The sequence below is a fragment of the Zalophus californianus genome, chromosome 4, assembly GCF_009762305.2.
Source record: "Zalophus californianus isolate mZalCal1 chromosome 4, mZalCal1.pri.v2, whole genome shotgun sequence".
Lineage (NCBI taxonomy): Eukaryota > Metazoa > Chordata > Mammalia > Carnivora > Otariidae > Zalophus > Zalophus californianus.
In genome coordinates this window covers 105463468-105488469 of record NC_045598.1, presented here as the reverse complement: position 1 = coordinate 105488469, position 25002 = coordinate 105463468, and the positions used below count along the sequence as shown (strand labels likewise).

At 48.8% G+C, this 25002-nt stretch overlaps 2 protein-coding genes across 6 annotated transcripts; both read left to right on the top strand.

Annotated features, from left to right (window-relative positions):
* The first annotated feature begins 1021 nt into the window (after nt 1-1021).
* Nucleotides 1022-17662, top strand: SELENBP1 (selenium binding protein 1). 5 transcript variants are annotated; one of them, XM_027568826.1, is made up of 14 exons: nt 1022-1253; nt 5202-5300; nt 7854-7955; nt 12496-12552; nt 12735-12847; nt 13104-13289; nt 13779-13899; nt 15051-15233; nt 15512-15690; nt 16119-16197; nt 16297-16418; nt 16672-16764; nt 16936-17054; nt 17258-17662. In XM_027568826.1, the coding sequence occupies exons 4-14, from the start codon at nt 12546-12548 to the stop codon at nt 17418-17420; spliced, it is 1365 nt and encodes a 454-aa protein (XP_027424627.1). In that variant the 5' UTR covers nt 1022-1253; nt 5202-5300; nt 7854-7955; nt 12496-12545; the 3' UTR covers nt 17421-17662. The 5 variants fall into 5 exon arrangements, with proteins under 5 accessions (XP_027424627.1, XP_027424622.1, XP_027424630.1 ...); XM_027568821.1 differs by having other exon boundaries at nt 5154-5300; XM_027568829.1 differs by lacking the exons at nt 1022-1253; nt 5202-5300; nt 7854-7955 and adding an exon at nt 8015-8081.
* Nucleotides 17663-23365: 5703 nt separating this feature from the next.
* On the top strand, nt 23366-23896 carry LOC113939252 (coiled-coil-helix-coiled-coil-helix domain-containing protein 2-like). The gene has a single exon (XM_035727278.1). It carries the CDS (start codon nt 23366-23368, stop codon nt 23831-23833), a length of 468 nt encoding a protein of 155 aa, XP_035583171.1. The 3' UTR covers nt 23834-23896.
* The last annotated feature ends 1106 nt before the right edge of the window (nt 23897-25002 follow it).

Sequence of the window (25002 nt, the reverse complement as noted above, 5' to 3'; positions counted from 1 at the left end):
GAGCTTTACATGCATTAAGTCATTTAATTTTCAAAACAACCTATGAGGATAGATTTTTTTTTTAATTATCTCTCTTTAGAGATTCAGAAACTGAGGTACACGGAGGTCCAGTTACTTGCCCAAATTCACGCAGCTAGGAACTGTAGAACCAGAATTCAAACAGGCAGTCTGGTTCTCGAATTCTTGCTGTTGATCTCCTTATTAGACCACTTGCGCCTGGTGATGGTGTATTATGGAGAGCCAGCCACCCGTAATCCAAGATCGAATGTTTTTTTCTTCTCAATATCTTTCCTGAAGCCAGGGGATGAGAAAGGAGATGCTTTTGGCAAGACAGGGCAAGCTAGAGAGCACACCAGGGCATTTTGTGGTTTCTTTCGGCCTTCCTGAAGTTCTCAGGCTCCACCCAGCTGTACTTGGAGGTGAGGAGCGTGGAGCTCCCGAGATCCTGGGCCGACTAAGTGGGTCAGTTAATCCTCGGTTCATGAAGGGGCTTGGGCCGCAAAGTCACCCAGTGTCCCATGTTTAGTTTCTCTTGCGACCCAGAAGCCCACAGGAGGCTATTTATCAAGAGAGGAGCTGTTACCTGGTGACGTGGGCTGAGCCTCAACATGTCTTCTGGCCACCCCCGGGGCCTCTCCTTCTGGGTCTTGCTTTCCACAGCCTCATGGATCACCCCAACCTGCAGAGCAGTGTTGGCTCCACTGAGTCCTAAGGCCCCAGGGGTAGAGGTGTTGAACTGCAGCCAGGAGCAGCCAGAGAGCCCTTCTCTGTCCAAGACCCCACTCTCAGAACACTGCCTCTGCCCCTCACATTCCAAGGGCAGCCCTGGCTCCACCAGCACGCTGGACCCGGGAAGCTTCTGCGACGCCGCCAGCCGCCCACACACGCCTGAGCCCACAGGAAGCACAGCCCGCTCGCCGCCGGCCTACTTCTTTGTGTCCTTGGCACGCCCGGCCGGCCAGGACTGTCACGTGCTTGCTCCCAGCTGCAAAGGGATCTGGGAAAGCGAGTGTCTGGCCTTTGTGGTTCCTATAGTGGTTGGTGGTAGGTTCCGTCTCCGACCAAACATAAAAACGGCTGTACGTGCTCGCCCAGCTCGTCAGCCCCAAACGATGGAAGATAAAAACAACCCATCTCAAGGAGCTTTGGGGAAGGTTCTGTGATTCACTACATTAGAGCGAAGCTGTTACAGGCACAGAGTCTGAAATCGGCTGCCTAGATTCAAATCCTGGACTCTGCTACCCACTAGCTGTGTGAGTTGGAGCGAGTTACTTCCCTTTAGTATGCTGTAATTTCCTTATCTGGAAAATGGGCATAATAAAAGAGTCTTCACTTTAGAGGTTTGTTGTAAGGATTAAATAAGGTAGAGCATGTAAGGAGCTTAAGTACCTGGCACATAGTAAGCTTTTATGTGGGTGTGGGGTTCATTTCTTTCGTTGTCTTTAAAGTGCTTAGAACAGTAGCAAGGCTATCCTAAGCATTTAATAAGTGATATCTGTTGTTGTTATCATTATGACCTGTTTATTGCCTGCTTGTCGAGGTATTTCTATGGACTGTATCCTAGAAATGGAATTCCTAGGTAAAAGGCTATGCACAATTTAACTTTTGGGAGGTATTGACAAATTGTATTTGTTAATAAGGTACCAGTTGGCACTCTCGCCAATCCTGAATGATGCCCTTTTCCTTACATTCTCTCCATGACTGGATTTTAACCTTTTAAATTTTTGCTCATCTGACAGGCAACAGTGTTATTATCTTCTTTCCCTATTTCAATTTTTAAATTATGCATGTATTTCAAGCTTATTATAAAATTTAAAAAATACATAATCGATACATAATGTGAAAAAATAAAAATTGCTCCCTATAATCCAAGTCCTCAGAGGTAACCTGTGTTGGTTACATTTGGTAAGTTTGGTATGAAAAAAGAAGCTTTATCTCTTCAAATCCTTTTCTTTTTTTTTTTTTTTTTTAAGATTTTATTTATTTATTTGAGAGAGCGAGAATGAGAGAGAGAGAGCACATGAGAGGGGGAGGGTCAGAAGGAGAAGCAGACTCCCCGCTGAGCGGGGAGCCCGATGCGGGACTCGATCCCGGGACTCCAGGATCATGACCTGAGCCGAAGGCAGTCGCTTAACCGACTGAGCCACCCAGGTGCCCTCTCTTCAAATCCTTTTCTACAAACACATAACCATATATATATACACACATATATATAGTGTATATTTATATTATACACTAGATTAAATTACATAATATAATTACTATGTAATTATAAATTATAATTTAACTTAATTAGTTTAATATATAAATGAATCAAATTAATTAAACCCTGTGGCTTAACTAATTAATTTTATATATCATTTTAATTAAATGGGATCATACTATTTTTCTGCCTTTTCCCCCTGTAACCATATTTCTTGGATATCCTTCCATGTCAAAATGTATAAAACTAACTACACCTTATGGTTGCTTGGTGTTCATGTTATAGATGTTCCATAATATATTTAACTATTCCCATATTGGTTGTTTCCAACTTTTCACTATTCTGGACAATGTTGCAATGAAAACCTTATTAATATATTTGAATACTTGTCTATTTCCATAGAGTAGATCACTAGAAGTGGATTTCCACTGAAAATATTGCTAGGTATTGCTAAACTGCCTTATTTTATTTTATTATTTTATTATTATTTTAAATTTTTATTTTATTTATGGGGGAGAGGCAGAGGGAGAGAATCTTAAGCAGGCTGCATGCCCAGCATGGAGCCAGAGGTGGGGCTTGATCTCACAACCCTGAGATCGTGACCTGAACCCAAATCAAGGGTCAGACACTTAACCAACTGAGCCACCCAGGCGCCTGCTAAACTGTCTTCTTAAAATGTCCCACCATTATATACCTTTGCCAAAACATACAAGAGTGCCCTTGTCCCCACAATACTTCCAACACTGAATATTAACAATCTTTTGATTTTTGAAAATCATATCTGCTGTTTTTGCTTCAACAAGTATTTCTTTGGGGCACCTGCGTGGCTCAGTTGGTTAAGCGTCTGCCCTCAGCTCAGGTCATGATCTCAGGGTCCTGGGATCAAGCCCCAGGTCAGGCTCCCTGCTCAGTGAGGAGCCTGCTTCTCCCTCTCGCTCTGCCTGCCGCTCCCGCTGCTTGTGGTCTCACTCGTTCTCTCTCCCTATCTCAAATAAATTTAAAAAATCTTTTTAAAAAATCTTTCTTAAAAAAAAAACACCACATGTATTTCTTTAATTGCTAATGAGATTGGGTATCTTTTCTTATTAGCCATTTATCCTTCATTTCCATATCCTTGGAATATTTTTCTATTGTCTTTTTCTAATTGATATGTTAGAGATATTTTTTTAAAGATTTTATTTATTTGACGGAGAGAGACACAGCGAGAGAGGGAACACAAGCAAGGGGAGTGGGAGAGGGAGAAGCAGGCTTCCCACTGAGCAGGGAGCCTGATGCGTGCCTCGATCCCAGGACCCTGGGATCAGGGCCTGAGCCGAAGGGAGACATGATCAACAGACTGAGCCACCCAGGCGCCCTAAGCCTTTTTAAACTCTGGTTTCTGAGCAGTCTTTTGATAAGCTGAGACAGGAAATCCCGAAATATTCCCATTCCAGACAGCACTTTCCATCTTTCTACACTTGGACGTGACCCTGGGGAGATCCTAGGGGAATAGCAGGTCAGATACGGTATATGGGAGACAGAGAATCCAGGAAGGCAGTGAGGCTCTTCCCCAGACCTTCCTCTGATTCCATGTAGAACTGAAGACAAGTCTCCCAAAGCCTCAGGCTTCCCGTGTCTTTGGGACCCTGGAGGGAGTATCCCCCCACTCTTCCCAGGCAGTATTTTGGTGGTGAGGTGAGAAAATGGAGGCCCTGAGAAGGAGGGGATTTGTTCCTGCCCGTCCTGAGCTTAGTAGAGAAACTGTGACTCAGGGATATGACTCCAGGGGCCAAAGGTTCTTCCAGCCTCAAATAGAAGGGCTTTTATTTTCCTTTGGATTTTTTATTTATAGTATTATAACATGTCCAAAATAAGGCTTGATTAGGGGTTTTGATGGCTTAATTTGGGCCATTAACCAACACTGACGTAATTCTTCCCAGGGCTCTTACCTGAGAAGGTACAAGCCAAGTGGGCCCTGTAAAGGTAGAGATGATTGCATAAAAGCCATTTTATTGTTCTTTTCTCAGCTTTTCTGGAGCCAGGCTTGGCACAGGAGGAAGGCTGGGGCAGGAGGGGCGGGGGAGGAGGTCATAGCGAACTTTCCCCTGCATCCCTGTGACAGATGTTGCTGTTACCTCTTCTAGACTACATACCTGGGTTCAATCCCACTTCACCTTTTCTTCTGGTAGATTAGATATGTGACAAGACACATAATTTCTGTTCCACTCAGACCCTTCCTCACTTAAACTTGGATCTGTCTTCGAGATATCTCCCTTTCTCACCTACAGATTGAAGAGATTTAAGAACAATAGGAAGCTATGAACCCACTTCAGATCTTGATTCAAATAAACTGTAAAACAAAAATTTATGAGACAATAGGGGAAATTTGAACACCGAATATTTGATAAGAGTCAAGACTTACTAATTTGTTTAGGTGTGCTTATGACATGGTGGTTTTATTTTATTTTATTTTATTTTAAAGATTTTATTTAGTCATTTGACAGAGAGACACAGTGAGAGAGGGAACACAAGCAGGGGGAGTGGGAGAGGGAGAAGCAGGCTTCCCGCAGAGTGGGGAGCCCGATGCGGGGCTCGATCCCAGGACCCTGGGATGATGACCTGAGCCGAAGGCAGACGCTTAACGACTGAGCCACCCAGGCGCCCCTACATGGTGGTTTTAAAGAACAAGAATTCTAATCTTGAAGGGATGCATACAGAAATATTAATGCAAGAAATATTATCATGTCCAGGGTTTGCTTCAAAACAATCCAAGGTAGAGGAGGGCTGGGAGGTATAGTTGAAGCCAGATGGGTGATGAGCAGATTTTTATGGAAGGTGGGTGGTGTACCTGCAGGTTCATTATACTTTTCTCTCTATTTTTGTATATATTGAAATTTTCCTCTGAGAGAGAGACAGAAATACAGAAAAAGCCCTCCCTCTCTCACTCTCTATTCTTTTCCTGTGGCTCCAGAGAAAGACACTTCCATCTCCTCAGTGCCTCCCTTGCTCTTATCATCAGGGGCAGACTTCCGATAAAACGGAGTCACACGTAACAGCTCAGGGGGAATCCGTGCAGCAGCAAGTTGAGAAGAGGCGTCCCATCCGGAAGAAATACACCGTGAGTGGCGAAGTTTCCAGCACCATGGCAGTCCGGAAGGGAGGACATTTCTGAGCGGATGGGGGGTGGGCAGGAAGCCCTCCGAGCGCCTCTCAAATCATGCCCCTTGTAGGAAGCTGGGGCAGAGGGCTTCCCCCGCTTCTCTGAGCTCTGTTGTTACCATGGTGGGCAGGCTTTGAACTCAGCATTGTGCAGAGACAGGGAGGTGCTGTGAAGTAACCGTGAGCAGCTGGTTGAATTCGTAAAACTCTGTTTCCTCTGATGCGAGATGAAGAAAATGCTACTTAGCTGTCCAGGTTTGCTGTGGGCAGTGCCACGTGGACCTCTAGGGAGCAGGGCCTGGCCTGGCGCCAGTCGTGCCTGGTGACAGCTTTCAGTAAACACTGCCGCCTTTTGCAAAGGGCGTGGAGCTGGGCTGGTGAAACCGGGAGACCTGAGCAGGACATGGCTCAGAAACTCTGCTTAGCTGGTAGAAACCTCAACCTGTGCAGCCAGGCCTACTTCAGGCCTCCCCAGGCTGCGGCTACATGCGCCACAGGCCCCTTGTATGGTGGGTTGGGCTGCTCGTTTGCAGGCCAGTCCGTCCGTGTATAGACCAGACGACCCTGTCTAATCCCGGCCTGCTCTCGGCCACCCACATTATCACGGGTCCTTCATAGCCTTCATCGGCCATTATGTGATTGGTTTATATGTTTCCTTGATGATGGGCATGGCATTGAAGGCAGAAACTTTGCCTCGTTCCCCACTTTGTCTACCAAAACAGGTCTCCAGAAGTGTTTGTGGAATGCGAGAGTGAATGAATGACCACGCACATGTGTGTCTCCCCAAGGAGAAGGCAGACTGGCCGAAAACAACAAAAAATTTAATACCTTTATTTGGGGTTTTGGTTACAAAAGTAATACATGCTTATTATTTTTTAGAATATGCAAGTGTATAAAGTAAAAATGGAAAATTATCCCCTTCCCTCCATTGCCTCTCTCCAAAGGTAACCATGGTTATACTTGGATGGAGTCTCCCTCCTACAGCACGGGGGCGGGGTATGCCCCACTCCCTTCCCACCATGAAGACCTCACTGCTCAGGTCAGGAGACACCTGCTCTTTCACTGTTCTCCCCATTCCCAAGAAAGGGCCTCTGAGACTCCCCAGAGACACAACACCACAACTTTCCTCGTTCCTTCTGGTGCTTCTGCCTCCCGGCCGCCTCCCCCACTACCCTCCCCCCTCCTCACCCCCGCCAAATCCAGAGCCAAACAAAATACAAAATGGCCCCAGAGTAATTAGAAAACCTGAGCTCCGGAGTCGGATGGACCGAGGTAGGGATCCTGCTTTGCATCTCCCAGGTGCCTTAGCCCCTTCTGCGCCTCAGCTTCTTCCTAAGGAAAAGGAGGATGATTTACTTACAAGATTGGGGTGTGGCAAGGGGTAAGTGGGGCACACGTGCAAGGGTGAGTGTGACCAGGTGGTGCATACAGGTTAGTTCTGCTTTCTCCCTAATATCACTCCCTTGGCTGGACTTTGATTGCTTCCCTGTCACTTTTATTTTGCTAGAGATGAAGAACAACATTTTTTAAAACATTTTTAAGATTTTTATTCTTGGAGATTCCAGCTTCATCATCTCCTCTCCCTTCCCTTCTCTGGGTTTAATCCTTCTTTCCTCCCTTCGCCATCTTACCAAACGGTGGTCTAAGACCTGTTTAAAGAGGTCCAAAGAAGTCTGGCTGAGGCTGGAAGGAAAAGGGGGAACCCACAGTGGGGCCCCCAAGGCCACAAGAATCCATCTTCCGTCCGTGAAGATGGAACAGAGCCAAAGTTCAGGCAGCAGTTATATAATCTCTTGACTGTTCGGCTGCCAGACTGATAACCTACCTCCTCTAATGTTTACTGTGCTTTCCTAGAGCTTGAAAGAGCCAGAAGGAGCATGGACCGCCCCCATCCTTCTTTGCAGTGGCCATGCCCAGTATCAGGGTAGGGTACAGCCTCCTGGGATTAACAGGCCTGGGCTGGGGTCCCACACTCCCCAGGGACAGCCCAGGCAGGAAGCTCAAGGCTCTCCCCATATCCCTTCATGTGAATCTGGGAGTCAGCCAGCTCTGTGGGACTCTGGTTGGCTAGGGAAGGGCGGATCAGATAGAGGAGGGAGCCCTTAAGTTCCTGAGAAGCAGCATTTGGGAGGCTCAGGCCACAAGGAGGCTGACTGGGGTGGCCCACCCTGGGAGCAAAGACAAAGCCAGGGGCCATGAACACCTCTCTTGCCGGCCTCAGCCCTTTCCCTGGACTGCCTCCATCTGTAGCCCTAATTTGGACAACTTCTCCTAAGCACCTTGTAGGCTCTGGGGGAAGCATTCTGGGAAAGCGGCAGGTAGAGGCTAGGGTGCCATACAGGAGCCACCGAGCACTCCAGGTCCGAGGTCCGGGCATGAGAGAGCCGGCAGTCCGGGATGGAACAGTGCTTTGCAATTCTTGTCTAGGACAAGCAAAATCACAGCCTCTCTGGAGGTAATGACTCCAGGACTTTCGATGAGAGGGTGAGAATGGGCTTTCTTTCTCTTTCAGATCTTGGATGTTGGGCTACTTCAAGCCCCAAAGCAGGAGAGTAGAGGGGGTATGAGATGAGACCTCAGGAGGAGGAGACCAGAGGGGCGGGCTGAAGGCAAGGTAAGTGAAGGCAGCCAGCAGACGAAGAAGCCAGCAGAGGCAAAAAAGCAGCGCGAGGAGCCGCCCCGGGGGCACAGCTGCACCCACACGGCTGACTGGGGCCCGTGCCTGGCCGATGGCGTAATGGTGAGGATGCAGATGTAGGAAGAAGCCAGGAGAGGCAGAGGGATACTGGGGAGAAGGGGGTAAGGGAGATTCCCTGCCATGGTTGGCCACGGAGCATCCTCCTGGATGGGCTCCCTCACCCATGGGAACCAGGCAGACAGACGCCCATCATACAGCAGCCCAGTTTTGTGCTCCTTCCTTCCACTCCAGTTTGGGAAGTCCATGGATCTTTCTGCGGGCAGTCTCAAGACCAAACTTTGTCCCTTTCACTACCCAATAAAAACTTCACCCCACAGCTTTCATCCAAGGAGATGAAAGTGGCTTCTGTAGGCACAGAGTCAGCAGGTTCCTAGAAGAGTGGGGCAAAGCTTACCCTGGTCAGGCAGCCAGCTTTCAGGAAAGAGGGGGCCCTTGGCTTCAAGATGAAGGACTGTTGGGGTGGGTTCCCTTGTCCAGCCCTTCAAACCTGGGCTTCTCTGGATGAGGGCAGCCCCAGAAAGAGCTAACAGATCAGGCCTCAGCCCTGTCTTAGTTCTTCAGCAAGCAATTGCCTTTTTCCGGAGGCCATCACATGTCCCTGGGACACTATCCTAGCAGGCTCAGCAGCCCCAGCCAGCACTGAAGCCTCCAGCTGGAGCTCTCCTTCTTTCCTGGACATGTGGAGACCCTCAGAGTTTTAGGACTCATCACAGGCCAGTGAAGGACAGTGGCACCATGCTGGGCTGCCCTGGAGCCCTGCTATCCGCCTTGGGAGCTGTTGAGGTACAAAGCGGAGAGATGGGGGTGGGGGTTGGACTTCAACCTCCTGAGATTTATGAGGGTAATAGAAAGTGTTGAGGAGCACTGCCAACTTCCCTTCCACTTCAAAGCTCAAGGGGAATACAGGAGTCTGGAGAAAGTGAAACCTGGATATTCTGTCAGGGCAGCTGTGGCAGGACGACCTGGGTGAGCAGCTGTGGGGTGGGTAAGATTGTGCCTTTTGGAGCATGGATGTCTGGAATGAGAGGGTCATTTTAGGAGAGAGCTGACCCTGGCTGTGGATAGGAACAAGTGGGCCCACAGCCCTGGGTGCCCCTCAATGGCAAGAAACAGATCCAAGTACAGAGAAGAGCCTTTAGAGGCAGGGACACGTGCACACATATGCTCACACAGACATGCACACTCATGCACACTCACGCACAGAGGCCCACACAGCCATAAACACCCTGGCAGGCATAGGCTCCCATAAGTACACACAGACATGCCCAAGTCCAGACACGCAACACTCACACTGGCACATTTTCACACTCACACACACACACACACACACACACAAAGAGGTAACGCACAGGTAGACACGAGACCATGCACATTCGCAGACCCACAAAGTCACATATGCCCAGGCACCCACCAAAGAGATGTGTGCACAGGCACAGCACGTATCTGCATGTGCACAGGCCTCTGTAAGCATGCGCGCGCGCACACACACACACACACACACACGCGCGTGCGCGCACGCACACCCAGTAACTCAAACCCCAGCTAGCCCCCAAGCTATTTGAAAACCTCCTGGCCAGCTGCCCTGAGTCTTCCACTCTTTCACTCTGGGCTGCAGCCCAGGCCCTCCTCCCGCCCCACCCCGCCCCCAGTTGGTTGTATAAATTCCTTCCCTTTGCCCCTTCCTGACACAGCCTGCCTGCAACACCAGCACAGCCCCTGTCTCAGCTTACTCCTGGCAGGCCGGTCAGGACCAAAGCACACCAGCAAGCAGCATGGGTAAGGACGGGGCCTTCTGACAACCAAGTGCCACTGACCTCTGGCCCACAAAATAGGAAGTGATAGAAAAGCTGGGTCGGGGAAGCTGGTTAGGGGAGGGGGTGTTGAACTCTGCTCCACTGTCCCCACCCCCAACCCCTGCATTTCCCAGTTCAGCCAATGTTTCTAGAGCTGTAAAGAGAGGAGGGTAGAGGGACTGCTGGGAGGGGTGGCCCTAGACCCCCACCTGGCTCCCTGCCTGTGGCCTGGAGGGCTCCAGTGGCCTTTTTTTTTTTAAGATTTTTTTTTTTTTTATTTGTTTGACAGAGAGAGCACAAGCAGAGGGAGAGAGAGGGAGAAGCAGGTTCCCTGCCGAGCAAGGAGCCCGATGTGGGGCTCGATCCCAGGACCCCTGGGATCATGACCTGGGCTGAAGGCAGCCACTTAACCGACTGAGCCACCCAGGCATCCCTCCAGGGGCCTTTCTGCAGCTGGGAAAATCTGGTAGGGGTGGGGGTATACGTAAGGAGAACCTCTTGTCCCTGGCTGTCACCATAGGTGAAAGATAATCCTGATTCCAGCCTTGGGCCAGATTTTTACTCCAGGAGGTGGGAAACCCAGACCTTGGGGGCCAGATCACTCTCTAGCCACACTGAACCCCCGATCAGTCTGAAAGGGGAATCAGAGCCCACACACTCTCACTGGGGCCCTGTTCCAGCGCCTCCCACCTTCCCAGTCCCAAAAGCCCCCCATTCCCCATCCTCAGGCTCCCAGATGTCGGGCTGAGGAGGAGTTCAGGTCTGCTTGGGAGTATCGAGGCCCTTGTCCCCTTGCATCTGGCTCTTTCCTGGACTGCCAGAATGCCTAGCAGCCAGCCTGACATTGGGAAAACCCAGTGAGCTTCTCCTGGGTTCATCTCAAACCCAAAGGTGTTCAGAGATGGTGCTTGAGATGCTTAAGACAGAGAGGGTGTCAGGCAAGAACACTGATGCTCCTGGGGACCTAGGGTTGCACAGGGCCTGACTGACTCTAAGAAACGCTGAGGTGGGGGGTGGGGAGGGGAAGATGAGGCAGCCGGCAACACCTCCCTCATACCTCCTGTCTGTCTCTTTTCGGCTTTGCGGGTTTCCTGTCTCTGTCTTGATGTCTTGGAGTTTTGAATCTCCTTCTGTTCTGTGTCCAGCAACCTCCTTCCTCACCCCCTTGCCTCCCGTGCCAAGCCCTGGCATAAGTCTCCTTAGTTGCTTTGGACTGGCCCTCTCACCCTGCTCCACCCAGCCCAGCCCTCTCCCTGGGATTTCTGTCCCGCACTTCTGGCGCAGCCCTACCCGTATTTATATGGTGCTTCCCCTTTACAAAAGTACTTCTGAATACATTGGCTTATTTGACTTTCATAGTCACCTAGACAAGAAGGTAAGATATTATTACCCCCTTTTAGCCAAAGAAAAGGAGAAAGTGAAGAGAGCAGATATCAGATCTGGACTTTGAAACCAGGTTTCTGCACTCAAAAACGCCGTTGCCACGTCCGGGCCTCCTAAGTCACTTGGCTGCCATGAGTAGGAGACCTGGTTTCCTGGCTGAGGGCCTGAGCCCAGGCACCAGTGGCGGCTCGACTCCAGCTCCTCCCGCCTCCCCACTTGCGGCCCCCCAGCTGTCAGGGCATTGGGCACACTGGCCGTGGGCCAGGGCAGGGAGGCAGCGCCCTGTCTGTGCTCTCCAGTCCGGGATTTCTTTCAGCCTGCAGCTCCCTCTGTGCTATTCCTCCCTTCTTCCTCCTGGTCAGACCCCAAAGCCTGATGCCTGAGGCCTGGTCCTCCTGGCGCTCCTTCTCGGCCACCGACTTTGGTGCCGTGGATCCCTGTGGCTTCTCTTGCCAGACTTCAGGGACAAGGAGGGCCACACCCTACAGCTCTGCCTGATGGGCCTCTGAGCCCTCCAGAGGTGGACCAAACACAGATAAAGGAAGTGGGGCTCACGGGGGGCGGGGGGGGAGGAGCAGGGGTGGAGAAACTGGTCTAAGGACAGCCAGGTGGTAACAGTCCTATGGCCTCGAACTTCAGCCTCCTGTCCCTTCCTTCCCAGACCTTTGGCTAAGTCATCCAGGTTCTGGCCAGCAGCCTGGGGGCAGGACCCAGAGGGTAGAAAAACAAGAAGTGCCCCAGGCCCCGGGAGAGATACTGGCTGGGACGGAGCCAAGCTGGTACCACCCTCGCTAGCTGAGGGCAGCCCGGGCGGACTGGCTCCGGTCAGGTGCAGCGCTGCCCACTTGACGGCACCTTCCTGTTTACCTCTCCTAAAAGCCCGCTGCGGTGTTCTTAGTACCTTCTTTTTATACAGATGGTGTGGAAGTTGAGCTGGGAGGTTAAGTAACTTGCGCAAGCTCCCGTGGCTAGTCAGCGAGCCGCTGGGACTGGGGTGCAAGTCCAAGCGGTCGCTGCTGTGCCGCCCAGCTGTGCCGCGCTCACCCTTCGCCTGCCCTCCCCTGGGTCCTGCTTGAGTGTCTGTCCATCTTCAGGTCCTACCTGTGCAGCTCCTTCTGCCACAGGCACACATCACTCCGGTGATGGTGCCAGAGTTGACACAGGACCCGGGACAGCGTGTCTGCCTTGGCCAGTGGCGGGGTGTGTGTGGTGGCACGTGGGGAGGGAGCCTTCACCCTCCAGAGAGTGGTCCAACCAACCGTGCCCCATTGTTTCCATAGCTACAAAATGCGGGAAGTGTGGACCCGGCTACCCTACCCCTCTGGAAGCCATGAAAGGTCAGTGTGCAACGTCTGAGAGCCCATGCCCCCGGAAAGGAATTCTACAGGCCAGCACCTTCGACTGATTCCACCGCTAGTGGGGGTGGGCAACCTGAGACCTCGGCCTCGGGCACATCCAGCACCGCCGCTGTCATTCCTCTCCACCCTGCCATCCCCGCTAACTGCTTGCTACCCTTTAGGACCCCGGGAGGAGATTGTCTACCTGCCCTGTATTTACCGAAACACTGGCACTGAGGCCCCGGATTATCTGGCCACTGTGGACGTTGACCCCAAGTCTCCCTACTATTGCCAGGTGAGGTGGAGCTCGGGCACTGGAGGACCCTGAGACCCTTCCTCCGGCCCTGGCCCCAGCGATGCCCTTTCCCAGTCCAGCCTTCTTCGCCTTCCTTTGGGTATGACTGTAAAGTGTGTTCTTTGCCCAAGGGCACCCCTGAGGTGCTGGGCAGCGATGAATTCCAGGCTGTGCTGTGCTGCCAAGCCCAAGTGGGTCCAGGGATCACAGAGGCATGGTCTGGGTGAGCACCACCCCTCCCCCTCTCCCGTCCTAGGTCATCCACCGGCTGCCCATGCCCAACCTGAAGGATGAGCTGCATCACTCGGGATGGAACACCTGCAGCAGCTGCTTCGGGGACAGCACCAAGTCACGCAACAAGCTGATGCTGCCCTGTATCATGTCTTCCCGTATCTACGTGGTGGATGTGGGCTCCGATCCCCGGGCCCCGAAGCTACACAAGGCATGTGCCCTGCCTTTTTTGCTCAGGGACCCTGGGGGTGGGCAATGGAGGTGTGGGAATAGTTTTTTGTTTGGGGGAGGGTTTTTTGTTTTTGTTTTGTTTAATTTTCCCTCCTTTAGGCAGGAGCCTCCAATCCTTCCTTTCAACATGTTGTTGTGTACCATCTTTGTGCCACGCACTCACAGCTGGCTGCTGGTGATACAGAGTTAACACTGGCAATGGCCCGGGCGAGAAGCTTCTGGTCTCACAGGGCTCTGAGACAGGGGGAGAGAAGTCAGTGCTTTCTGCCTGCGGAATTAGCAGTCTCTCAGACTCTCCCTTGCTGCTCTGCAGAATTGAATCTCTGCCCTATTCCCACTGGGAACATTGTGTCCGTGTCTTGAACGAAAAGAAGGTGGGGTCAGCAAATAGGAGTAGGGGAATGGGGGAGTTGTGGTTGGGTCCCCCCAGCCCTGTAAGATTCTGATGCCATTCCTTATCCCCCTCCAGGTCATTGAGGCTGAGGACATCCATGCCAAGTGTGGCCTGGGCTACCTGCACACCAGCCACTGCCTGGCTAGTGGGGAGGTGATGATCAGCTCCCTGGGAGACCCCAAGGGCAATGGCAAAGGTACCTGCTGGCACTGTAGGCAGATCTGTGGGGGGAACAGATCCCAAGCTGGGGAAGGGATAGGTTGACCTTCCAGGGAGAATCAGAGGGCTAGGTCTCATCCAAAATTTAAACCATAGTCAATTAACTTCAGTAGTTTCAATTATTTCTCTGAAGATGAAACCTGACTGATGAATTCACTTAAAAGTTATAGTCAGAACAGTCCGCTGTGGGGAATGTGGGCACAGACATGGCCCCAGAAAAGGCATACATTTGATGTCAGCCTTTAGGAATTCAGGAGCAAGTCTCACAGGCCTTGGGATCCTTCATCTTCACATTTGCTCTCTCATTTATGGTACGATCAGGACTGACACAAAATGTCTACTATGTGCCAGATGCAACCTCTGAGGGAACTGCTACTAGGATCTCTGGTTTCCAGATGAGAAAGCAGGGCACAGACTGATAAATAACTTACCCAAAGTCATACAGCTAATGAGTTGTAGGGGTGGAACTCAAACCCAGGAATCTGAGTCCTAATCACTACACCGGGCTTCTTCCCTCTGAACCTTACCCATTTTGTCAGCGCCCTCCATCTGACGGCTTGGAGCAGACTATCAGCTCCTTTTTCTCAGAGATGGGAGAAACGTGACACTCCTAGATTTAATAACACTTCGGAGTTGACATCTAGTTGTATTTGCCAAGAATTGTCCAGGCTTCATAACATACCAAGCAAGGGAAAACATGTTGGGCATTCATGTTGAATGAAAAGTAAATATAATTTGTCTGCTGTAAAAAAAAAAAATGTAGTGAGCAGAATGGAGCCTAGACTCTGGGAGGAACCCCACAGAGAGTGGGAGGCTGGGCGAGAGAAGCACGGGGTGCTGAGTCCCAGGCTCTTGGCTCAAGGGAACAGAAAACTCCCCCTGTGGTCTGGAGAGGACAGGGATGAAATTGATGGCGGTAGGGGCACCAGAGTGAGTCCCCACCTTCCATCCGGTCCTCTGGGTGGGGACCCTTTGGACACCTGAATCGAAGGAGCTGGCAAACCCAGTGGGAGGAAGGGGCACCAGGCAATGGACTTGGAGCCTCTTGGACATGCCTGGGAGTGAGAGCTGGGTGAGGGTAGCAGCTCTGTTACCTCTACCTGCCACTTTACTTCCTTCCCTGCTCAGGGGGTTTCGTGCTGCTGGATGGAGAGACGTTCGAGGTGAAGGGGACGTGGGAACAGCCTGGGGGAGCCGCACCTATGGGCTATGACTTCTGGTACCAGCCTCGACACAATGTCATGATCAGCACTGAATGGGCAGCTCCCAATGTCTTTGGAGATGGCTTCAACCCTGCTGATGTAGAGGCAGGTGAGAATCCCCCCCACAGGCCAGCAGGAGCCTGGGCACGCACGCATGCCGCTCCTCTCTGCTTGAAAACCCCTCTCCGGGCCTCTTACCCCCCCTCCTGTGAACCCGACTCTTGGGGTGCTGGTATAAGAGTGTGCTGAGTACTCTGACTTGCTCAAGCGTCTTCCTAATCCCTCCCGCCGGTTTTTCAACCTTCTGCACGGGGCTGTGCCCTGGCTTTTGCCCACCACCCCCTGCCCGGATCCTGAGCCCATCCTCTGGCCCCGTCCCCATGCCAGGGCTATATGGAAGCCACATACACGTGTGGGACTGGCAGCGCCACAAGATCGTGCAGACCCTGCCTCTACAGGATGGGCTCATCCCCCTGGAGGTCCGCTTCCTGCACAACCCCGACGCGGCCCAGGGCTTCGTGGGCTGTGCCCTCAGCTCCACCATCCAGCGCTTCTACAAGAATCAGGTGACCTGTGTCCTCTGGCCCTCTCCTCCCAGCAGTCCGAGCCTGTACCTCTGCCAGGCTTCCGCAGCCACGAGGCACCCCTCTCTCTAGGCGTGACCCAGGCCTCTCGGCCTGGATCCACTAGCCCAACTTCTCCAGGAACAAAATCCAAGGCCACTTGTTCTCTCTCTCTTCTCTCCTCAACCCTAAATTCCCACATATTCATTCAAAAAGTATGTGTGAGCTTCTACAGTAGGCACTGTGCTAGGTGCTGGGAATGCAGACGTCATCCCTACCTTAAGGGGTTTGCATCGGACTTAGACCCCGGTGGCAAGAAGGCCCTGCCTTGGCTGGCTCCCTGTAGACAGTAGGGCCTGGAGAGACCCACATCCGACCCCAGCCCCCCGATCTCACAAGCTCACCTCTCTGCCTCCCAACCCCACCCCCAGGGAGGTACGTGGTCAGTGGAGAAGGTGATCCAGGTGCCCCCCAAGAAGGTGAAGGGCTGGCTGCTGCCTGAAATGCCAGGTGAGTGCCTGGCGCAGGGGCGGGGGGGGGCTTTCAAATGGGGCTTCCTGGCCGGGGGACAAGAGTCCTTAAAGCCTCTGAACCACACTCCCACCCCAGGCCTGATCACGGACATCCTGCTGTCTCTGGATGACCGCTTCCTCTACTTCAGCAACTGGCTGCACGGGGACCTGCGGCAGTATGACATCTCTGACCCGCAAAGGCCCCGCCTCACGGGACAGGTGGGGCGCCAACAGAATGGGGAGCAAGAAGGAGGGAGGAAAAAGAAGTCTGGGGGTGAGGGAGAGGGTATGAAGTGGCTGGGGGGTGATAAAGGAGGTGCAGGAATAGCAAAACTGGAGGCTGAGGGATGGTGCAGCCCGGGACTGGGGGGAGCCATGGCTATACGTGGGGAAAGTGAGGCAAGCTGCTCTTCCTGCAATGTCCTCACTTCCCACCATTGTCCTCCTTTACGCTCTGTATCTCCCCACCCAGCTCTTCCTTGGGGGCAGCATTGTTAAGGGAGGGCCCGTGCAAGTGTTGAAGGACCAAGAGCTAAAATCCCAGCCAGAGCCCCTGGTGGTCAAGGTGAGGATTTACCTCCCCTCCTCCTCCCCTGTTACCTCGCAGCGCCCAGTCCAGCTCATGGGACCCTCAGATCCATGCTGGAGAAGTATGGGGTGGGGGGCATACTCCATGATCCCCTTCCAAGGACCCATATGTTATTACCATGGGACTGACCCCCCTGGTTTTCCCAAGGGGAAACGGGTACCTGGAGGCCCTCAGATGATCCAGCTTAGCCTAGACGGGAAGCGTCTATACGTCACCACATCGCTGTACAGTGCCTGGGACAAGCAGTTTTACCCTGATCTCATCAGGTGAGAAGCAGACCGCCTGGGCTTCCCTCCCTAGCCCTCCTTTCCCAGAAGAGTCTGCCTTTCTGAAGACTCCTTGGGCACCCCCACCTGCTTCCACCCTACAGGCCCTGCTCCTTCCCTAGGACCTACCCCTGCATCACAAACTCTTGGGGGAAGGGGATGGCCACTTCTGACCTCTCTTTTCCCCTCCCTGTGTCCACCAGGGAAGGCTCCGTCATGCTGCAGATTGATGTAGACACAATAAAGGGAGGCCTGAAGTTGAACCCCAACTTCCTCGTGGACTTTGGGAAGGAGCCCCTAGGCCCAGCCCTGGCCCATGAACTCCGCTACCCTGGGGGTGACTGCAGTTCTGACATTTGGCTCTGAAGTCCACCCCTGGTAGCCACTCCATATCTGAGCCCTCACTTATGCAGAGACATGGCTATGCTCTGCTCCCTCTTGGCCCCCAACCCTTGGCATTGTCCCACCAAAGCCAACCTGAGGCTGTTGGAATATACTGAGTAGTGTCTTCATTTACAGATCACTGTTGCATGTTGCTCACTGGCTGCTTGTACATGAGCTATGAGCTCTTGGAAATTACTTTACCAAGAAATAAACTGGTGAACCTATTCCTCAGATCACCTCATCTTTGGGGGCACAGGGTCTATGACTTCCCGTCTGCTGACCCTTTGTATCTTGCATGGGAAAGTTCTGAAGAGTACTCCACGGGAGTGACTAGTTCATACCAGTGATGACAACATGATACTAAGGGTGCCCAAATCTCACTTTTATGGCCAGACAGAATGTGAAGATTTTGGAGGTGGTTGTCACAAGGAGACCTGGGAGGAGAGAGTGTCAATTGGTGTTCCTAAACTTTATTATTTTTTAAATCCATGCTTTCTTTTAATGAATGTAAAATCTCACCCACAACCCCCAAGAGAGTGTAGTGTGCCTCCCCACACACAAGGGACACCCCAGACCCCTGACATGGATGGTGCAATCTGCTGGTGAGAGTACTAGGAGAACACAGAGTTGTCGGGAGGTTAGGTGTGTCACCTCCCATCTGGAAGACAGGACCATGACCAAGCAGGAGGGCCGGGAACATCAAGGTGAACCAACCCAACAGACCAGGCCTGGCTCTCTTGTCTCCATACCAGGATGGTGCCTTAGGCCCTTGCCCAAAGCAGAGATGTCTCCTTTCTCTGCACTAGGTCTTTCATTTTTTACGAAAGGAATGAGGCAGGAGTTTCAGGAACCTAAGAGACAAAAGCTAGGCAGCAATTCTACTGACTCCTTAACTCCTTACCCAAGACGATACCAAGCAACATTCAGGTATCAGCCTACATTCTTCTCCGCCTTCCATAAAGGTGTATTGTTTTAATTAATTATTAATTAATTAAATTTAAAAAGGTGTCCTGTTTTAAACATTGGATCAGTCTAGGACTCCCAAGATGGCAGTCCCGGGGCACCCCAAGAATATAACACACTTTTCTCCTTTGGGGGTCTCTAAATATGCTCCTTGACAGATCTACCTCAACTTAGTCCTGATTCCATCCCCCTGCCTTTCCTGTCATCTGGGCCAGGTTACCATATCCTTTGGAAAGCCTCCTTCACTGACTCCCCAGGGTAGGAGCCTCCAGCACTTAACCTCAGCATGCACATATGTCACATTATATTGAAACTCCCTGTTTATTCCCAGCACCTGGCTTACATCTTAGCACATAGTATGCTTTAAGGAATAACTGAACATAAAGGAGGTGTGTGGGATGAGTGAGTTACAGGGAGCCTTGGGATTTAGTGGGTCTAGCCAGATGTTTCTCTCCTAGATTTCTTCCCTGTCCTTTTCAATAACCAAACTGCTTCAGAAAGAGAAAGAATCGTATAGTTCTACATCACTTCTAAATATTTCTAAAAGCTTAAAATTCCATTCAACAAAATGAACCTCAAATACTTACCATACCAGAAAGCAAGGAAGCTATGAAGACTCCAGGGGTTATGTCTAAAGGACATGGGACATATCTGACAAAAGACTAATATCTAGACCACACGAAAAACTCTCAAAATTCAACAGTAAAAAAAAATTCCAATTTGAAAATGGGCAAAACACATGAACAGACATTTCACCAAAAAGGATGTAAAGATGGCAAATAAGCACATGAAAAGATAACCAACATCATTAGCTATTAGGGAAATGTAAATTAAAACCATGGGATACCACTATACACCTATCAGGATGACTATAACAGAAAATCGTGATAGTACAAAATGTTGGCAAATGAGGAAATACTGGATCATTCATACATTGCTCCACATGTTCCAGCCACTCTGGAAAATACATTGGCAATTCCTTATGAAGACCAAACATGCAGCGGGGAGCTAAGATGGCGGCATAGTAGGAAGACCCTAGGCTTGCCTTGTCCCCTGAACACAGCTAGATAACTATCCAATCATTCTGAATACCTAAGAAATGGACCTGAGGATGGCAGAACAAACTGAGCAGCTAGAGGGACAGAAGAGGCCACATCAAGGAAGAAGCAAGCGAAGTCATATTAAAAGACAAAATAAACCTTAGGCTTGAGCAAAAAAACCCAAAAAACAAAAAAGACCAAACATGTACTTACATGACCCAGCAATTAACTTCTGGGCATATATCCCAGAAAATTGAAAATGTATGTTCACACAAAAACCTGTATACAGTTGTTCACACCAGCTTTACTCATAATAGCCCCAAACTGTAAACCAACCAAATGTCTTCCAGTGGATTAATGGTTAAACTGCTATATCCATACCATGGACTATAATACTCAGCAATAAAGAGGAATTAACTATTGGTACACACAACAATCTGGGTGGATCTCAAGGGAATTATGCTGAGTGGGGGAAAAAGCCAGTCTCAAAAGGCTACATACAGTATGATTCAATTTATATAACATTCATGAAATAACAAAAGTATAGATTTGGAGGGGCACCTGGGTAGCCCCTCCCCCTCTCTAAAATTAATAAATAAAAATCTCTTTTTAAAAAATGTATGCAGGGCGCCTGGGTGGCTCAGTTGGTTAAGCGACTGCCTTCGGCTCAGGTCATGATCCTGTAGTCCCGGGATCGAGTCCCACATCGGGCTTCCTGCTCAGCAGGGAGTCTGCTTCTCCCTCCGACGCTCTTCCCTCTCGTGCTCTCTATCTCTCATTCTCTCTCTCTCTCAAATAAATAAATAAAATCTTAAAAAAAAATGTATGCAATTGGAGAACAGGTTAGTGGTTGCCAGGGCTTAAGGATGGGACTGGAGGGGGGTGGCTATAAAAGAGTACACAGGAGATTCTTGTAGTGATGACACTGTTGTGTATCTTGACTGTCACGATGGTTACACAAATCTACAGTATGATAAAAAATTGTATGATAAATACACATACACATACATGTAAATGAGTATATGTAAAGCTGGTGAAACATGAGTAAATTTGGTGAGTTGTATCAATGTCAGTCAGTTTCCTGGTTCTGATATTGTGCTATGGTTATGCAAGGTGCACCATGAGGGCAAACTGGGTGAAGGGTACATGAGCTCTCTCTGTATTATTTCTTGCAACTACATGTGAATCCACAATTATCTCAAAAGAAAAAAATAACACATAAGTCAACTTGAAGGAGCTTCCACTGGCCAAAGATAGAACAATTTGAGTTTCAAAAAGAACAATAATCGAACCAAAAACTAATGATGTAATATATGGTGATTAACATAACAATAAAAAATTAAAAAAAAAGAACAATAATCGAAGTAGACTGAAATATACCAACTATAATAAAATCCAGAAGTTCATGAAAACACACACAAAACCCTAATTGGTCATGTTTGAAAGATGCTAGAAAACCATTTCGTTATTCTGAAAACTGGAGAACAAAGAGAAGGAATCAAGTATTTATCTTGATTTTCTTCAGGAACTTGCCTTGGGATAACCAAATAGTTGATGAGGAAAAGTTTTTTGTAGAATTTCAGCTAGTACATTTAGAAGGAATGATAGAATTTGAATAACACAATAACTTATTGTGTTATTAACAATAAAATTAACAAACAATAATTTGTAACCTCCAGTGACAAATGGACCTAAGCAATGATCATCAGTGTCTGCTAAAACCATTAAATGAAACACTAAAATGAAATTTTATGATGGATAGAGCTGACGGACAAAACCTGAACACACTAATCAGTCTCCATTACAAAAAGAGAGATGACCAGGCATTATGTGCCACCTATGCAGTATTCTTGCCAAAAAATCAAAATGAATCTGACCAAGCCTCTAGATCTCACATTCAGTTTCCAGGGAACACAGGAGACAGAAGAACAAGTTTTAAAAATTTAAGAACACTGAAAAGATACAATCATAAAAATGAAGAATGTGGGAAACTCTATAGAGCAAATGACCTGTTTCCTCAATGAATAAATTGAAAGAGAGAGGGTATAGATTAGGAAGATTTAAGAAACACAGCAACCAAAACTAAATGCGATGCAATGTGTGGACCTTGATACTGATGCAAACATAACAGAAAATACATTTTTTTAAAGATTTTATTTATTTATTTGAGAGAGAGAGAATGAGAGATAGAGAGCACGAGAGGGAAGAGGGTCAGAGGGAGAAGCAGACTCCCCGCCGAGCAGGGAGCCCGATGCGGGACTCGATCCCGGGACTCCAGGATCATGACCTGGGCTGAAAGCAGTCGCTTAACCAACTGAGCCACCCAGGCACCCGGAAATGATAAATATTTTTAAAAGACTGGCAAGAAAGAAAGAGAGAAAGAAAGAGAGAAAGAAAGAGAGAAAGAAAGAAAGAAAGAGAAAGAAAGAAGAAAGAAAGAAAGAAAGAAAGAAAGAAAGAAAGAAAGAAAGAAAGAAAAGAAAGAAAGAAAGAAAGAAAGAAAGAAAGAAAGAAAGAAAGAAAGAAAGAAAGAAGAAAGAAAGAAAGAAAGAAAGAAAAAGAAAGAAAGAAAAAGACCAGAAAAAGAAAAGACCAGCCATCCATTTGGAAAACAAACAAATTAAATTAGAACCTATGGAAAAAACTATTGATTGGCTGAACAACCATTCCTAAAACTCTTTTCCCTTGCTCACCAGAAGTAACTTATATCTTTATTATTTTTTAAAAGAGTTTACTTATTTATTCATGAGAGACAGAGAGAGAGAGAGAGAGAGAGGCAGAGGGAGAAGCAGGCTCCCAAGGAGCAGGGAGCCCGATGCAGGACTCGATCCCAGGACCCTGGGATCATGACCTGAGCCGAAGGCAGACACCTAACCATCTGAGCCACCCAGGAGCCCAGAAGTAACTTATATCTTTAATCTTATGGTAATAATTCTATTACTTTTACTTTTCACCACATACGTATTTATCCATAAACAATATATTGTTCAGTTTTGCCTGTCATTAAATATCTGTAAATTGCATTGCACTGTATGTTTTCTTCTGTTATAGTTCCTTCACTGTTTCTAAAGTTCATCTGTGTAGATGCATGTAGCTGTGGCTCATTCATTCCCACTGCCCTATGACATTCCATCATATAAATATACAACTTATCACTCTGCTCGCTAATGCAAACAGTGAGACTATAAACCTTACTGTCTCTGTCTTTAGGGCATGTCTGTAGGAGTAGGATTGTTGAATCATAGATATTCACATATTCAACATTATCAAGTAATTCCAAACTCTTTTCCAAAATTATAGCAAATTGCATCCCCACCAGCAGTGAGTGAGGAGGGCTCCTGTTGGCTCACAGCCCTGTCAGCTCTCAGCATTGCCAGACTTTGTAATTGTTGCCAATTTAGTGGGTCTGAAATGGTATCTTGTGGTTTTAATTTGCATTTTCTTGATTACTATAGCGAGAGAACAACTTTTCATATGTTTGTGAGCCATTTCTGCTTCTTGTATGAAGTTCCTGTTGGTTTTCTCTGCCCATTTTTCTTTTTTTTAATTTTTTTTTTTACAGATTTTATTTATTTGTTTGGCAGAGAGAGCACAAGTAGGCAGAGAGGCAGGCAGAGGGAGAGGGAGAAGCAGGCTCCCCGCTGAGCAGGGAGCCCAACGCGGGGCTCTATCCCAGGACCCTGGGATCATGACCCAAGCCGAAGGCAGCCACTTAACCCACTGAGCCACCCAGGCGCCCCTCTCTGCCCATTTTTCTATTTGGGTGTTTATCTTTTCATTTGTAGAAGGCGTTTATAAATTTCTGATGATAACCCTTTGTTGTGTCTTGAAATATCTTCTCCCAATTTGTGGCTTGATTTTACATTCTTTGCCTAGTGGTTTTTAAAATAAATTTAGGTTGACTGAGCTGCTCTGCAAGTCACCATGCCGCGTGGAAGCCGGAGCCGCACCTCCCGCACGGCCTCGCCGGCCAGCCGGGCACCTCAGATGAGAGCAGCGCCTAGACCAGCGCCAGCAGCTCAGCCTCTGGCAGCGGCTCCACCAGCGGCTGTCGGCTCACCTGCTGCTGCGCCCCGGCAGCCAGGGCTCATGGCCCAGATGGCAACCACTGCAGCTGGCGTGGCTGTGGGCTCTGCTGTCGGGCACACGATAGGTCATGCCATCACTGGGGGCTTCGGTGGAGGAGGCAATGCTGAGCCTTCAAGGCCTGACATCACTTACCAGGAGCCTCAGGGAACCCAGCCAGCATACCAGGAGCAGCAGCAGTTTGGCCCATGCCACCATGAGATGAAACAGTTTCTGGAGTGTGCCCAGAACCAGGGTGACCTGAAGCTTTGTGAAGGTTTCAGCGAGGTGCTGAAACAGTGCAGATTTGCAAATGGATTAGCCTAATCAAGAAGTTCAAATTGAAGATATGGAAAATCATCTCTCATAACCAAGTTAATTTAGCATAAAAATATAATTGATGGTGAATATATAAAGTGTTGGAAAACCACCAGTTAAGCTTCTCCTTCATCATTAAATACAGCTTTCTGCAGAATTGGAATGAAAATGGTTGTTCTGTTCATTGAGATGGTTTGAATTTGGGGTTGGGCAGATATTGGTGTGCCTCCTTAAATCACCTTTTGTGATGTTCTCATTTGTGAATTAGAATAAAGTGATTTTCCCCCCAAAAATAAAATAAAATAAAATAAATTTAGGTTTTTAATATTAATTATCTAAATTTATCAATATTGTCTTTTATGGTTTGCTTTCTCATGTTTAAGAATTCACTCCCAATAGCAGTAGGCACTGTACAATGGTGTCCAGAGCATATTCTGATCCAGATAGCCTAGGTTCAGATCTGGGCTCCCTCACTTACTGTGCAACACTGGGCAAATTATTAACCTCTCAATGCCTTAGTCTTCTTATCTGTAAAATAGGGATAATCACAGTACCTATCTGATAGAGTTGCTAAGAGATAAAGTGGCAACATATGTGAGGCCTTTAGAGAAATCCTCAGCGCATATTAAGCTCTAGATAAATACTTGCTGTTATTGTGGTGATGCTAATCAGATCATTTTTATTGTTACTTCTCAGGGCAAGGTACATCATACCTTATTCGATGCTGCATTCCCCGTTCTTAACACAATGCCTGGCATAAGTGAATACTTGCCTGTTTTTCCCATCTTAAGCCTTTTGCCCCATGCAACCTCACCTACTTACAGTGCTGTCAAAATAATCTCCCTTACATACCTATGATACTTTTTCTCCCTTTCCTGAAGTTTCCATTTATTCCCTGCCACCTGCAAATTCCTAAGCCAGCATAATTTACCCCAATCTCTTTTTCTAATCAAAGTGCCCTATATCTCCCTTCATACCAAACAGTGGTGGTTGGGGGTATCTTTCTATCAGTCTATACCCATATTTGTATATGAGTGTCTACAAGTATGTATACACAGTCTAGAGCAGTGTTCAAGAAAATGGGCTCTGAAGGCAGACTGCCTGTCTTTGGATCCTGATTCCAGCGCTCCTACATACATAACTGTAGACAAGTCCCTTCACTTCTCCGAATCTCAATT